Source organism: Temnothorax americanus, unplaced genomic scaffold (assembly GCF_048541705.1).
Source record: "Temnothorax americanus isolate GAGA-0224 unplaced genomic scaffold, ASM4854170v1 Scaffold2, whole genome shotgun sequence".
Taxonomy (NCBI): domain Eukaryota; kingdom Metazoa; phylum Arthropoda; class Insecta; order Hymenoptera; family Formicidae; genus Temnothorax; species Temnothorax americanus.
Window position 1 is genome coordinate 9,040,062 of NW_027509338.1, and position 16,806 is coordinate 9,056,867.

At 37.8% G+C, this 16,806-nt stretch overlaps 1 protein-coding gene across 13 annotated transcripts in view; it reads right to left on the bottom strand.

The window, feature by feature from the left end:
- Positions 1-16,806, bottom strand: part of Unc-115a (actin binding LIM protein Uncoordinated 115a) — a 28,302-nt gene that overhangs the window by 5,799 nt on the left and 5,697 nt on the right. For 5 of the 13 annotated variants that reach the window (XR_013256849.1, XM_077405472.1, XM_077405469.1 and 2 more), the window contains exons 2-11: positions 8,231-8,391; positions 7,995-8,160; positions 6,893-7,121; positions 6,245-6,563; positions 4,657-4,728; positions 3,877-4,060; positions 3,257-3,516; positions 2,870-3,131; positions 2,594-2,677; positions 892-992 (exon numbers count right to left, since the gene is read on the bottom strand). Coding sequence is in view for 12 of the 13 variants with exons in the window: in XM_077405472.1 (XP_077261598.1) it covers positions 892-992; positions 2,594-2,677; positions 2,870-3,131; positions 3,257-3,516; positions 3,877-4,060; positions 4,657-4,728; positions 6,245-6,563; positions 6,893-7,121; positions 7,995-8,160; positions 8,231-8,391 (1,838 nt within the window). In the remaining variant the exon portion in view is untranslated. The remainder of the gene's footprint in view (positions 1-891; positions 993-2,593; positions 2,678-2,869; positions 3,132-3,256; positions 3,517-3,876; positions 4,061-4,656; positions 4,729-6,244; positions 6,564-6,892; positions 7,122-7,994; positions 8,161-8,230; positions 8,392-16,806) is intronic. The other 8 variants (XM_077405470.1, XM_077405468.1, XM_077405474.1 and 5 more) reach the window with 3 other exon arrangements.

Consider the following 16,806-nt stretch of genomic DNA (forward strand, 5'->3'; position numbering starts at 1 on the left):
ATACACGCGATATAATTTTATTATAGATTGCTCAATTTTCCTATTCTTTTACTTTATATTATACATAATTATCTCTTATGCAATTAATAACTGAAATAAAATGTATATTTATAATTAATAAATAATTAATAAAAGCACACATCAATTGCGTCATTAAATACATTCTACGGAATCTAATTGTTTTTAATTTTATCGCGTGTAACAAAGGATATCTGTGATAATAATTTCAATTATATTATCGCACCCCCATCGGCAAACGGCGCTTAAAGATATCTAATAGTTTCGAGTGCATAAAAGCGATCACTCTCATTAAAATAGAGTGTGCAAGGCAATTCGCGATTTAAAAAAAACAGATACATAAAAAGCCAGCACCTCTGCGTGTAAGTACAATAGACTCTTCTCGTAAGCGCGCCCGCCGTGATGACAAGTCAAAAACTTTCCTTCCTTATTGAAAACGCAGACAGAAATATAAAAGTGGATCTCCAAAAACAAAACGTATTATTTATACGTTATATTATCGCATATTTACAATAAATGGGATGCATCTAAAATCATAGATATAGATGAACTACTCTCGTGTCATCAGAAATCTCAATTTAATGATGATCGTTGTTTCAATCTTAAGACACAGCAATAACTATAAATTCTTATTTCTTCATCGGCAAATACATTTTACATGCCTAATTTACACGTGCACAATTTACAGTTCTTAATCGCGCAAAAAAAAAAAAAAAAAAAAAAGAATAATCACGTAATATAACACTGAAACTTTTTAAAATATGTATAGAGAAATTGAACTGGTAAGTCGGGAAGCTTAAATATGTAACTCAGAAATGGATTTGATTTGACTTGGGACCAACGGCGGGCGAATTGGAAAGTTTTCGGACTCACCGAGTGATAGTGCCTAGTGGCGTTTGGAAGAGTGAAGGCGCGCTGAGTACCAAGGGGTGGATAGTTTCTGGGAGCCGGGGAGCGCGCCGATGACCTCCCAACTGCCGCCCACGCAAACACAACACAAACACAAAAACACAAATAGAGACACAATGATAATAGACGACAAGTAGTAGCATCGTGTAACTAACGTAGATTGCCGTGTCCTATTAAATCTAGAACGCCAACTGGGGACTGTTAGCGATTTTGTTACGTTAGTAGATTTCTTTATAATTTTTACAAACAAAAATCCAATCAAAAAATTTTTTGCTATTAAACATTTTACTGTAATTATTGAAAGTTGCAATAATTAGTCATTTGTTGTATTATAAATACTCTCATCAATTCATAATAGTAATCTTTAATTGCCCTTTTCAATGTTGTTACTCTTTTGCAATGTTGTTTCTTAATTATACAATCTTTATTGCACAAAAATTGGATTACATTGAGCTGTCAAACGTTCCAGATTAGCGTTATAAAATTAACTGATGACCCAACATTGGAAGATATACCGTGAAGCACAAAATTCTGTATATTTGTCAGAAAGCGAAGATGTGCGGTGCAAAAAAGAAATAATTATCATGCGCAATAAAACAAAACGACCGTGTTGTCAAATTATCTTCCAATATTGTAAATAAGATTCAAAAAATATCTAAGAACTAACTCTCTTCTTAAAAAAGCATTTTAATATTAAAAATTTTTTAACAACTCAGTTGCTAATTATCAAAATTAAATCAGAGATTAGCTAATATATAATTTTGAGTTATATTTGTCTTTAATAAAATAAAAGATAAAATAAGAAATTATAGAAACAGTTGTTTATAGTAAATATTCATATATCTTGTATTATTTTCGATTGAACGTTAACTTTGTTTAAATTTAAACAGAATGAAAATCACGATAGCGATTTAAATCTTATTGAAGCATATAGAAAAGTGAAGAAAAATAATGATTTTTTAATTAATTTAAAATTCAGTTAAAATTCTATCTAAAAGTACGGTCGTGACGCGGAAATGAGAGTGATATGCATGGGAGCAATATATGTGTCCGTGTATGATAAACTTCGTGGTCCCAAATAACATGCAAAATATAGCAACAGAATCAATTACCTCGAGAAATAATTTCCAGGGCTAAAGATTGCAATGGCGATTTAATTGCTCGTTATTTCGAGGTATCGGTTGATGCGCCGTTCACAGTTCGACGAGAAAAAAAAATGATAAGGCAAGCAAGTAAGGGACGACAACATGCATAGGCAGAATACATCACCTGTTGTATTAATTGGGCGCCCAATGTATGGTTTTTTGATGCTACACACACGCCACTTAAAATAAAGTCCTGTTCTCGAGCGTTTCGTACTGTTATCATCGTTTGTTAATTAGCATGAAACCCTCCCACGTTCATAGTTTGCATTGGCCGATTCGGTCGTTCATTCCACATAGCAAACGCAAATTTCTTTTTTATCGATAAAATGAGACCATTTACGACCTCCCGCCCTGGGAAACCCCACTCTATCGAGACTCACAGTGTTCACTAATTGATGTTACTTTAAACGGTAGAGTGGTATGTTAGTGTCATGTGCGAACGTGTGGACATGTATGAGATGATCGTTACTTATGTTAATAAGACAATTATGAGTGGCGTTGCGTGGCGGACAAAAACTTACCGTTGTAGCTAGGCCCGCTGGATCTGTAGCTGAAGCCATCCTCATCCTCCCAAGGTCGTGCATGATCGATATTTCGTGAAGGTGCTGTACAAAACATTTGTCAAATTATTTTCTACGTAAATATTAAATGTGACACTGCTCATAAGTTTTCATATCTAATAGTAAGTCTAAGAACAGTATGTTCTTCTCAAAATATTGAACAGAACTAATTAGATAAGTAAAATAATTAAAAAATCTTATCAAAATACTAAAAATACAAAATTAATTGTAACTTACATGCACCGACGGGACTCTCGTAGCGCAATCGGTACGTTGGTTCCCTGGCGGCAGACGGTGTCCTCGAGGCATTTCTAGGATCGACGTTCGCAGCCCTGTGTCTCAAATTCTCCCGATCTTTTTCGCGATCATGCAGGAATACCTTAGCTATTCCCGTGTCGATTTTGCTCAATTCATCCTGTTCTTTTTTTAATTTCTGCTCCGCCTCCTTGATATATGTTTTGTTATCCACATCATCCTCATCATCAGATGCAGGTACTCCCTGAATTAGGAGCAGACATCGAAACGTTAATTAATCATTAATAATTAGCATCATGTAAAGCATTAATGAAATTGATATTATAATATATTATTTTGAGGATTAAGCGATAATATATAAGATAATACCTTGTAAGTGTCGGACCATCGTCTACGTCTCTCAGGATCAGTGTAAGGATATGGCGGAGCGGGAAAATCATCTCTTTCGATTGGTGGTTGTGCCCCCGGGGGTGGTTTCATGGCGTCTGGATAATGCGCTAGTTCTATCGGCTCATCGTTATCCACCTGGCTTGCCGGCGATTTCGGTCTGGTGTCGCTCAATGCATCGACCAAAGCTCTCATTCCTGATCTGCTGCTGCGTCCGCCGCTGCTTCTTATCGAACGAGATGCTGTGAAACGAAGCAAGCATGTTCTCGTACTAATGAAAGTAATTGACAAATTTACTCTGAAGAACGTAAATAAATTGGCGAATAAAACGAACAATATACATAAAATAAAACGAAATATATTTCTTTGAAATATTTCATCAAAAATCGAATATTTTAATAAACTTGATTTAGAAATTAAATGGATTAAAATTCCTGCTCCCCTGGCATTCAATATATAAAAAGAATGACTACATTTGACTATAGCACAGTTACATAGTCTTGTTCTATAATTATATAAATTCTATATCTAATATCTAATAATTAAATAAAATACCTATATAAAAAAACTTACAGCTAAGTCTATGTATGAAAAAAACTTACAGCTAGGTCTATGAAAATGCGGGCTAGTGGGGGGTTTATCGTACGGTTGTATCGGACGTCTCAGATATCCCTGACTGGGCGTTTCAGTCAAGTATGAGTAAGTATAAATCCTAGACACATCTTCTGCCGGTCGTCCGTATTCTCGCAAGATCAGACCGGGGCTTCCAGTTCGAGCGGGATAATACTGAGGCAATCAATGTATTTTATTACACATGTAGTACAGTTTGCATTTTATATATCTAAATATTACTATCAATTATACAAAGTGCGTAGAAGAAATCGGATAAACAAAGTCTTCCTTAAAATAAGTTGATTTTGATTTGAAATTCGTTTCTTTTGAAAGGAATTGATATTCTTGTGTTTTTATTCGAATTGCTGACGTACTTTGTATAGAAGAAAAAGCTCGTGCAAGGCGAGCAACACTCTGTCAAGAAAAACGCAATTTATATTGAGAATTTCTGAATTAAAAAAAAATACATTAATTTTCTTTCTCCGTTTATATACATTTACAATCTAGAAAATAACGGTCGCTAATTCAAATGATTGACGATGCAATTCAATTTCTGATAGAAATCATTTTGTTAATAAAACATAACGAGAGTATAAATCCCAAACAGTGCTTCGATAGTTTTATTTTTCTATCTTACGGCTCGATAAAATTGAAATAGAATCGAAGTGTCGGACAGAGCGAAAGCACGCGTCGCCGAGTAGAGGTAACGCGAGAAGTGATACCAGAAATACTTGTTGAGAGAGTGCTGTGCTAAGTGACACATGGCATACCTTGCGACTGAGGCTGCTGTAAGGGCTGCACAGCGATCCGTTCAGGCTTGGCGTGCGTGACCGCAATGAAAACTATACATAATGACCGTGCGGAAAAAGTAAACAACAATTAAGAAAAGCGATAATAAAAACTTAATAAAAAAATCAAGTATGATAATATATAATCTTTGATGTTTCGCTCGTTTCCTACATCGAGGCGTGCGTGAGACGAAAGAACGGTAAAGTGACAAGCCAGCTGATCTTCGAGGCAAAAATCAAGCTATACACAAAGCTGACAAAATAATTAATCTCTTTTGAAGGGGATTTAAGGTGTTCTGCTCTATATTACCACTATATTACATTAACACATGACATACACAAGAACATATGTCGAATGACAAAGTGTTTCGGAGAAGAATTTGCAAGATTTAAAACATAAAAAGATGTTTTTAATATAAAGAGTATGTTACATACTATGATGATAGAAATCACAAAGTAAACTTTCAGGAAAATGTTCAATATATGCAAAACACTTCGCTTTCCTTATGTTATAATTGGTAAATTCAATTATGCAGACGAGTACAACTCAATATATGTATAATGCAACCAAGTCGAATAATGCGAGTGCTAGACATAAACAACAGCATGCATTTTTTTAAATTTTCTAACGTAATATGAATATTATAATTTTTAACAATACTGACATCAAAATAATATTATGCTAACTATTGAATCATACGATATCGAACTCTCGACTTTCTCACTTAAAATTTAATATTTGTATATTATCTATGTATTGAAAATTTAATCAATTTACTGTGATTCTCTGATCAAATAAGCTTTTATATAATAATAGATAGTCAATGAGTAACTAAGAGCAATGACATTTAAAAAACGCTAGTTTGTTCTATACCCTCTGGATCAGGAAGGAATCAAAATTAGACACTCACGACGTATTATTTTAGAACGCTCCGGAACGCGATGCTATTTCCATTCACCGTTTCAGATATGTGAGTGTCGCTTCAACGACATAATATATTTCCGTCACTGAATGTACTAAAAAATATATACCATCAATGCTTAAAATATTGTTTTATTTAAATTATCTGCTATTTAAATTATACTTGACCTTTGATGCTCTTTCGAACGCAGTGTTCTTAGTAATTCATGTAAAATCTATTACTAAAGAGTATAATTACTTGGAAACGGCCTGTATATAAGCAATATTGTACACGCGTATTAAATAATCCGCTTAAGACACAAATAATACTATATTAATATAAATTATGCTGTGTTAGTTTATATAACGCGAGATTTGCTTTCATTGTTATGTAGTATCAATATTATGTAAATCACAAGAAATGCTATGAAATTGTATAAATTACTAACGCCGTGTATACAGCAATCTTTATTCACAATAAGCGAGTCAAACGTATATCCAAACAATTAGACATATTAGGATGCTACGATTGCTTCAGAATTTTCGTAGATAAATTAAGGAAAAATAAACAAGCTTCTGCAATAGCTTAAATCAATTATAATACACGAATGTACAGAATAAATACGACTAGACAGCGGATCACCGATTGCGCGACGCAACCGAACTTACCTGCATCTCCGAAGCGCTGCTGGAAATTCGCTCTGATTCCCGATGTTGCGGGGTGTGAGCGTCCCCGTGTCCGTTCACGATGCCATTGGGTCCGGTAGGTCCTGGACCGCAGCGTGGATGCCATATGGCGGCACCCTGCAGGTACATTTCCTCCCCGTCACCAAACGGGTCGCCGCATTTCGTGCAGCGCGCGCAAGTCGGATGGAAATGATGATTGTCGCCGGCCTGCAAAACCTTGCCGCTGATGTAACGGTTACAGTAGGCGCACTTAACTCCAAACTGCTTCTGATAATCCTTCTCGCAGTAAGGCACGCCGTCTCTGTTGAAAAAAATTTAACGGCTACAGCTCGCGCGTCACTTGAATCGTATCTTCTTTATCCACATCCTTGTGCTGATTTGAAGAAAAGTTTTGAAGTTAAAATAAAGAAAAAAACATTTTTTAAATGTACACTCATTATAGTGTACATTTCTTAACTGTTTCTTCAAGACATGCTTATTACTCTGAAAGCTTTATTTTTTAACTTTTCCAACACTATGACTGCCCAATCTTATAAAGAAGCTATCATACTTTTAGAGTAATGTTAATTAAGGTTTGTAGATGTTCAAGATGCGAGGATAGATTTGTGCATGGATCAACGCGAGACTCACTTTCCCATGTATTCCCCGTGGAGCACGGTGTCGCAGCTATGACACTTGAAGCACCAGACGTGCCATTGGCGATCGAGCGCGACCAATGCCTGACCTTCCCTCAATTGGTTTCCACAACCGGCGCAGGCACCAGGATCCTGTCCGCCGCCCTTGGTACCGGCGCTATTGCTGATCGGCGTGGAGGCCTCACGGACCGGGATACCAACGCATCGGTGACACAACGCTTGACCTATGAACAATAAGTTAGTAAAGATTAATGAGATCCGGCGACAGATCCTGAGACGTCATCATTAACCTTTGCGCTGGGTGCCAATTGTCTCTTCAATAATGAAATTTGTCATCCGATTTTATTTACGACTACTAATCCTTTCACTTAAGAGAAATTGATTTAAGATCGCTCAGTTCTATTATATCGACTGCGCCATAAAACATTCGATAAATTACTGCTTTATTAATAGTAACAAATTAAGATGTTGATGAATTTTGTTTAAAAGCTGATAAAAATATAATTTTCCTTATTAAATCATTTCCTTTTTTAATTGACATTCTCCAAATTAAATGATAATATGAATGGAATTTATTTTCATTTTCCCAACGACTTTCTTGACGAAGGACTAGATGTGATATCCAGCGTACTTTATTCGTAATGTTCAATCGGCCTTAATTTCTTGGAAATGGGTGACATGCACCGTTATACACGATAAAGTGATGCACGTCATGCCGGATTTTTACCTTTGGCCGCGTAATTGTTACAGGGACGTAACATAGTAGACATATGGCCTTGTAATGGTGAAGCAACGATATGCCCAAGTGGCAATTTGCTTTAACAGATTGACTGCCACGCTAATTGTGAAAGTTGTACCAAAGAGATACATCGGTTACGCAATAACTCAATACGCATCAACGCATCGCAATCTACAATTCACAGAAACTGTTGGCTATTTGAATTAACGAGTCTTCCACGCGTCATTCGGTGTTCTCGTTTCGTGTAAGAAATGCTGGTGTTGTGTCGAAAAGCAGTAACGCGCTAAATAAAAATGCAGATCCGATGCTGTCTCAATTTAACCCTCAACGAGTCGAGAGTAATTGTTTCGTCACGTACCTTGAACAAGGGACACTTTTGTTCCTTGTCCCAGCAACGGTTGCCGGCATCTTTGGCAATGGAAACAATTCGGATGGAACGCGTGCTTCTCGCCGGCTGTCACCACATCACCCTCCACATATTCTCCGCAACCGGCACATCGCGTGCCCCAACGCTCCCGATAATCCTGATAAGCAGAATAACGAACGCGTTGAGTGAAAAAATATCTAAAGAATGTCGAGTAAGATGCGACTCACCTTGGTGCAATAATAGGAGCCCTCACGTGCGAAGAAACCACCCTGCGCCAAACTGGCGTTGCACTGAGCACACTTGAAGCACCCTATGTGAAAGTATTTGTCCTGCACCCGCAGTACCTCCCCACTGCATTTCTTCTTACAAGATTGACAAAACGTTTTACCTGAAACAAAGACAGCGTTAGCCATTTGAAAAGTGCTCCTTCGCGGATCATTAGTTTTCCATTCCAGTCTCGCAATCTGGGTATCCGACAATAACCGAGAAACAGATGTAAATAATATTGTAATTGATTCGCGAGCAGTCACGCATAACAAAATCTCTACTGTTTTATAGCAAAATAATAGCCTTGCAGTAAATGTACATATGTTCAAAACGGTCATGTTTTTCTATCATATTTGTAAGTCTTTAATTAGAATAATTACAACATGGTTTTAATGTTTTATTATCTAAGATAACAAGATAAAGAATTCAGATATTTAGAAAAATTATTTATTGTGGAATATATATTTTTCAAAGATTGAGAATAAACAACATTAATTTTACCCCGATAGCTTTATTCTGTATACTACAGAGTGACAATCGGGAAGTTGTAGAAATTAAATAGCTGTTATTCTATAAATCAGTATCGAAATTTTTTGAAACACTAAATAATATACGCCATTTAATATAAAATTTTGCATAATACATGATGTAGTTAGATAATAATGTCAAATATTAAGTGCGCTATGTAACATGTTACTAATAAAGATAATCATATTGCACATTATGCTTAAACTTATAATAACGAAATTCTACCATGACGGTAAGACGTACAAAATTTACCGGGCAAACAACGTGTTAAATAAAACAATTGTTAACGACGTGAACTTTTTCCCGCGAGGGTACGAGGGACGCAAGCTAAAAATAACAGGAAGAATTTAAGACACTGTCGTATGAGTCATCGACACCTGCGTGCCGATCATTTAAGATTTGTTCGAGTGCGAGTTGCCTATGCCAACAACTCGCGACTCGCATCTACCACTCGCTTGATCATCGACTCTCCTCGGAGCGTACGTTAACTTTCAACGGTTACGTAACGCACCTGTCGCCGGCTGAAAGCTGAAAGGGTGCATCACAATGCTCGCCTTCAGGAAGAAGATCAGACAGCGCGTCTAATAGCGTTCTCCAATGAAACGATTTGGATTAAGTCCAGAATAATCCGATTCTCAACGAATCGATGTCCGGATCTAAGATAGTTTTGATTACAAAACTAAATGACAGATTAAAGAGCAGGGCAGTTTAACTCAGACTGCGTGTAATTTAAATTTATGGTAAATTCCTGAGGTCATTTTGAGATGAAAATATTAAAGTGCCGAGACTATAATAGTTTTTAAATAAGAAGTTGTTTAAAATAATCAATCAACTTGTCTTTTATTATTTTCTATTTAATATCCATTCGATATATTTTTTTATATATCATGTATTCATTATGTTTAATATCAAATATCTATTTATATACATTAAATAAAAGTTTCTAAAAATCCGATCTTAAATACGCGAAAGTCAGGTATATTAAGCTATCCAGCCCTTTGTAAATTTTTAATAGTGTGAGCAAAAAAATTTTTTCAAGCAAAAAATAGCAAATAATTTTGGTATTATTATTATTAACTTTTTGCTTTGACTTATGTATGTTTCTTTTTACAATGGCTGGACAGCTTAATCTTAAGCTATCCATCGTAACTTTTTAATAGCTGGAGCAAAAAAATTACTTTTAGAAGCAAATACTACCAAATAATTAGCAAATTAATTCCATATAAAATTTTTCGTGTTCTGATAATTAGGCTTAGATAGCTTAATATACCTGCGAAAGTCTATCTCTCTTTGCGGTATATATTTTTTTTCGAATAATGGTCGTTAGATAATGTAAAAAGATTCTTCGCACTTTTCTCTTTTTTTTTTATATACAGCAATCAACTAAAGTGACTCATTTTTGCACATTCATGTGCACGTGTTTGTCAATGCCCGTAGATTACATTTGTAACACACGTCGTGTTCGATTTGTACGTGTCGCGAATTAATATCGCGATCGATCGGAACGAACACGTCGGCCGAAACACGAGCACGATGTGTTTTGACACGAATATTCATGTACGTGTACGAATAACGTGAATGTATTATTCATTAGCCGTCCGATTTCAGATAGAACTTAATCGGCGCCTAGCGGTCGCGTCAGCACGCTTTCCTCAATACTATATGTTCTTCGTTACTTCGGGCGACGCAAATTGCACGATCGTTCTTACTACAATTGTTATAGTAGCGAATTGAGCGTTTTCACTTCTGTGTTTCCTGTGTATACATGCATAGATCGCGAAAGTAATTAAATAGGAGGTTAAAAAAAACCTGACCGCGACTCTTGACGAGCGGATGAATGAAAACTCGTGCTGGAACAAGTGCTCACCCTGTTCAGTCGTTCGGATCGATGACTCAACTACGAGAAGGCGCGATGAATATATGGTGCCTTTATTGAGTTATCGGAGTTGTTTCGAACGCGTCCCACGATAAATTGTGGCATATCTGGTGGTGGCCGTTACGCGCGTGGCCTGCAGATCGCCATGAAATGTCAGGCGGGGGTGTGCGTGTTCCATCGTGGCGCAGTCAATATTTAGAGAGAGGCAGAACTAATAATCCACCTCCGTTTTGCGCTCGCTGCACCGAATCCCAGACTCGTTCCGTGCGAATAAGACCGCGCTCGTTTCGACCTAACGATGTGTACGTAGAAGGAAAAAACGTACACGGGAAGCTAAAACATGTGGTGTTGCTATCCGTTCCCGTTGGCGCGAAACGAAATTTTTCATTCCGCGAATGTAGAGAGTGCGACGAACTAATTACCCGTCAGCCGCGGATTCCGATGGCGGACGCCAACGCAGTCGATTTTTATCTACGGAGAAGTTGAGAGACAACTATTTCCGGAGATCTATATTAATTTAATAGCGAGAAAATTTTTCAACATTGGAGAAATAAGCTTTAAATTAAAAATCTCCCGCACGTAAATATCACTTTTGGATAATATCGGTCAGATGCTTTGATATAGAAAGTGGCAATTTAATTTGTTAAATAATTACGACTAACTTTCAGAAATAATTCGTTTCAAATTTTCAAAACTTTCTACCTTCTGTTTACATTGAAACTCTCTTGACACATTTCGTAAATATCCGGAAGTGTTTAGGTCCAGCATAAATCACGCGAGAAATGTGCTCTCTCGGGCAAATAATTTCAACTTCGTGAGAATTTCGCGCGAATTCAATGAAAGGAAAGCAAATCGTCGCGGTGACGCCGGTATTTATAAACAGCCGGCTAAGAAAAAGATGAAAACGTGCATGAAATCACAAAGCCGGGAGGTGGTCGGATCTCTCGCCTGTCTTTAAAAATATACGATGACATCACAGTCTCTCTTCATACATTTGACGTCATCGGGTCGTCACATGAGTTAAGAGCGAGAGTGCAGAATTCTCGTCGCACGTAGGCAGGCCAAGTTAAATGCATCCGCTTATGCCGGGATATCTGAACGTTGTTGAGGTCCTCAGCTTCGGGGATGACTCTTCCGACTCCAGAATTTATCAAGCACTATCCCAGCAGCGAGAAATGCCGATTTTATTGTTAGATAGCGACTCGATAGATCAAACGAAGTGTAGCGATCAAAATAATTTCTTAAACAGATAGACACAACATTTCCGGCTTAAAACAATACGTGCCCCGACGCTGCTTTCTCCGCACTCCTCTCGCTGCAACAGGAAGAGCCCGAATAGAATTGAACCTCACGACGCGAGCTCGCGTTTAATCGAACGGGGCCACTCGTCCATGAAGTGACACACCCTCGTCTGCGCGTCGCATGTCGTTTAATTTACGGCACGCTTCAACTGGGGCGAAAAATCTGTTTGCCAGAAAAAAAAAAAAAAAGAAAACGATAGCTCGATAGGCCCAACTCGGACGACGCGAGCGAGCGATAACGGGATTTATCGTCCTCGCGATTCGTATATGCGAAACACGTCAACGGACTTCATCGTATGCGTATGCGATAACAATGTGTCGATGTCACGTGCAGCATATGCTTGGAAAAAAAAGGAAAAGATAAAAGCTGCACCGCCCATTTGAGTTCTTTAACGAAAAGACTGAATTGATGAAAACTCTTCTCGATTTTGCCAAATCTTCCCAAACGCTTCAAAGAGAATAATTATAATTTAATTAAAAGCTGAATTGTAGATTCTTATGCGAAATAATCAGACAATTGCAGCAGCCACAATTGCGGTATGACTGTGTAAATTATATGTTCGGAGCACGAAGCAGAAATTCTCTTGAGTCATAGCGTATGCGTGCCTTGACCACGTTGCCAATTAGTAATTTAATATTGGAATTACTCTCCGCCGTTAAAAAGACGCCGTATCACCTGTGCGTGCACAGAATAACCAGTTTCTTTTTTTGCCGTATAAACTGTCACCGGACAAGACCTGACAGACGACTACATTTCTCTTCGACGCGAAGGCCATAATTTGGCACGACTTTTATATCCGCGATACATCCCGGCGATCAGGTATTCCAGCGCTCGTCGAGCTCCTCGGATTACGGTGTCTGTCACGACAAAATCAACAAAATCGAAATTAATTGAAGAATAAGGTCCCGTCACTTATCGCGACTGAGTCTACATAGATACCGTGCGGCAACGTGGTATGTTAATATGATTCGTAAGTGGTCTAAATAGGATGTGGCAAAGTGGGGTCAAACGCGGCGACCCTGGGCTACCCTGGGCTGCCCTGGTCTCTCTCTGGGTTTCACTCTGGGTCATAAAATCGAATGGTAATCGACCGTGCAGTGATTATCTGCCGATCGTAACTAATCGTTCTGCATTTTTTCCCTCATGCACCGAGTGACCAACCGATGTGGCTGGTTCATTACAGTCTATATAGATCAAGAAAACTTACATTGCTTTAAAAGTTACTTCATGCCACGTCATGTCATTGAGCTCTTCAGCGTTTATTTAAAACGCAAAGTAGCTGGTATATATATGTCACGTTAGATATAGATAGAAGAAAAACATTCAGAGGCGGAATCTTCTTAGAAGGAGAAATATAATCTCGGATTGTAATTGTCATTGCCCATTTAACTGTGCAACGCACTACGCTATATCGCTGCAAATTCTTAGAATGTGTATTAGGTCAAGTTAATTCGTACGAAAGAAAATTTGGAATGCTGACAACACGAAGGAAGAGTTGATGAATCACGAGGAAAATATCTAGGTGTCTAAAAAGCACATCTCCAAAAAACGATTTGTATTTAAAAAGCCTGGCAGGTACTCTTTCGAATTGTATACGAAATAAGACTCACAACTATATTTATGTTATTTTTACCGTCAAAATTTAATAAAAATATGAAGTAATAAAATATCACTCAACTTTTCACATTGTCAGGTGACACAAACATTGTAATTTTGAAACTAACGAACGTTACGTGTTACCTCGACGAAGCAAACATTAACGCGATAACTCGAAAGAACAAAATCGAATTCTGTTTAATTCCTGCTTACAATAGATGTAACTTTATATAACTGAACACTATGTAACTGAAAGATAATGCTCGCATAGCGTGATATAACGGAAGAACACGTACTAGATTTCGCTGAAATTCGCACGAGCATGCACTCGACCAGGACAGAAGAACATCTGCAGAACTGCTATGTCAGCAGATAAATTTTTGATGACCCTCCTTCCTACTAAAACCGTTCTACACTTTTGTTCGTATAACTGCGCTTTGCCGCCGCGCAATCTTATTTTTTGTACCTCTAAAAATCTATAAAGAAATACAAATTTAATTTAAACAAAGCTTAAATTTTTCAATCAATTTAAATTATTAAATTTTGATAAACGACAATTTATATATACCGTTCATAAAATATCGACTTTGTGAACGGAGAATCATTCGCAAACGAAGCATTAAAAATTTGATTATCGCCCGCGCTTAAACTCGCTCTAATGAAAAAGTGTTAAAATGCTGCACTTCAATTATCCTTCAATTATAACAAACTGATGTAACGCATATAAGATTACGACTAAAAATTAATAATTCGTAAGTTATATTTAGATAATAACCGTTATTTTTCGATCAATACACGCATTTTCCGAGCAGAACAATAATTAAAAGTAAAAATATACTATCATCGATTATCGAGCATGTTAACAAACGCGATAGCTGCGGCTTTAGTTCTTATCTTGTCATACGTTATAGTTATAGTTTCTTGGTATTCTCGCTTTTGTAAGATGTGTACCCTAATTCAACAATACTTCATGTGTAAATTAATTCAATTATTTATCAAAAAATAATCACATATGGTTATAATTTCATGTATGTGCAGTATAATTTTACAACACTTTAGATATGTAGACTAAAAAATGTATGTATTATCGTCGATTGTCAAGCATGTTAACCGGTGACGCGATATCTGCGGCTTTTGTGGTTAGTTTTTATTATCGTACGTTATAGTTATTATTTCTTGGTGGTCTCGCTTTTGTAAAATGTGTGTTCTATGATTCGTCCTTTCTCGCTTGTTTTTTGATTCTATGTAATCGCTATGGCACTGTTTATTTTCTCAACTATTTATTAACTTACATAGTCGACAAAATTAACAGTGCCATAGCGATTACATAATCGTACACGTACAATTACAACTTTATATATTGCAGAATATATCGCGATATACGATAAAAATAAAGATTTCTTATATTGCAAAGGCTTTACGGTTTTCATCCAATCGTTCCATACGGTTCAAGGCTGTATACGACGTATAAATATTATTGCGTTGCGATAGCTCGCAGAGATCGCGATGGTACATGATGCAACATACAGAAATACATATTTCGGCGCGTGTTTATTGTATGACAATTGACCGACGGCTATTTAATAATACACGAAGCCGGTAATTAATTGCCCCACGACGAGTGTGGAGGTAACTGAATTACAAAATGCTCGTACTACATTCGCGATGCGCGCACGACTCATTGTAGTCGATAGCGCGAACGCGAGCGCAATTATTATATCCTGGCGTGATGCAAAAGAATTCCGCGCGAGCCAACGTTTTACCGTTTTGCTTGCTAACTCAACTGCATGTCAACAACGTGGTATCAACGGGAAGCGAGCACTTTACGCTTTTAAACATTTCTCACCGGAAAAATACTTCATAAATAATCATTACTTCTGTCGTAAATTTTTTCACTGCATTTAACGCAAGTTGCAGTATGTATTAAATTCATATTTTAAACATATGATGTATTAATTTGAAGGCGCATTATAGAATGTTTAACCCTGTAATGGTAAGGGGTACGGTCCACGGCTTCGTCTATTTTACAGTTTTTTTGTTTTGCTGCAATTATTTAAAGTCAGTTAAACTTAATTGTATTTTTTCACATAAATAAACGGAAGAAGAAGTTATCATTTACTTCTTTTGCCCATTTTGTATATCGATTAGATACGTTCTGAAAAGCCACTTTGCCATTAGGGGGTTGACAAACAGTAGATAATCGTGAAAGCGGTCTCGGCGATACCGCATCGGTCGACCGCTCGTTAAGTGAGACACAAACGGGATTCCGACAGACATTTCTAGCGCGCGAAGGAATGTATTTTCCTCGTCGGGGTATTGGGAGACGGTTAAAAATGTCCTCCGGCGTGCGACGACGCGACGCCGCGTCACGTTTCTCGGATTCGCCCCGTCACGAACGACGAAAATCGTGACGGAGATATTCGTGGCCGCCGAGAGAGGTAGCCTGTCGTAATATGCAAATATCGGCCGGATCTTCTGGATACCGCGCGGCTCGCGCGGTATCACACGAGGTGCTCTCCGTATCGTGTAATTTAAGCGTCGCGTCGTGTCGCCGGCGATACATTAAACCAGTCGTGAGGCAAGTTGATAAGACGGCCGGATGATCGGCGGACGGTCGTAAAATACCGTGCGGCGGCCGGCGCGGCGCGGCGCGGCGCGGCGGAACCGATCTCTCGCGTTATCGCGTCGGGTTTCGCGTCGAGACAAGAGATTTCGTCTTGCCAGCGGCAGCGGCTTCAAATTCCGCGAATCGCGATAAACAAAAAGCGAGATCTATCCATCCAATGGTAATTGTAATTGTTCCACGTTTAATTAACAGTTTGTTGAAAATTAATGCGTCCACCGACGCGATAATAGTGCTAATGGATTTCGAAGATTAATGAATATTGATACAATAAATATCTCGATGTACGCTTCATTCAGCATTATCGCACCCGCGCTGCGGGTTTTGCCCGCCCAATTTTTCGTATTTACAATATCCATCGCCATTATGCAAACGGGCAACAATGAGATAGTGGTAATGGGAAACGATTACCAAATTAAAAGATAACGATATTGCAGAGGAGATTCGAGAGGCGTTGAGAGCCATTGAACGCTGATTCATCTCTAAACGTCACCACGGAATCTTCAAAAATAACGACAAACAACGGCTTGTCGTTGGAGATCAATTGTACTTTTAATTTAGCATCGTCATCAACGATTACGTAGGATCTGCGGTGAAGACAAGCCGACGTA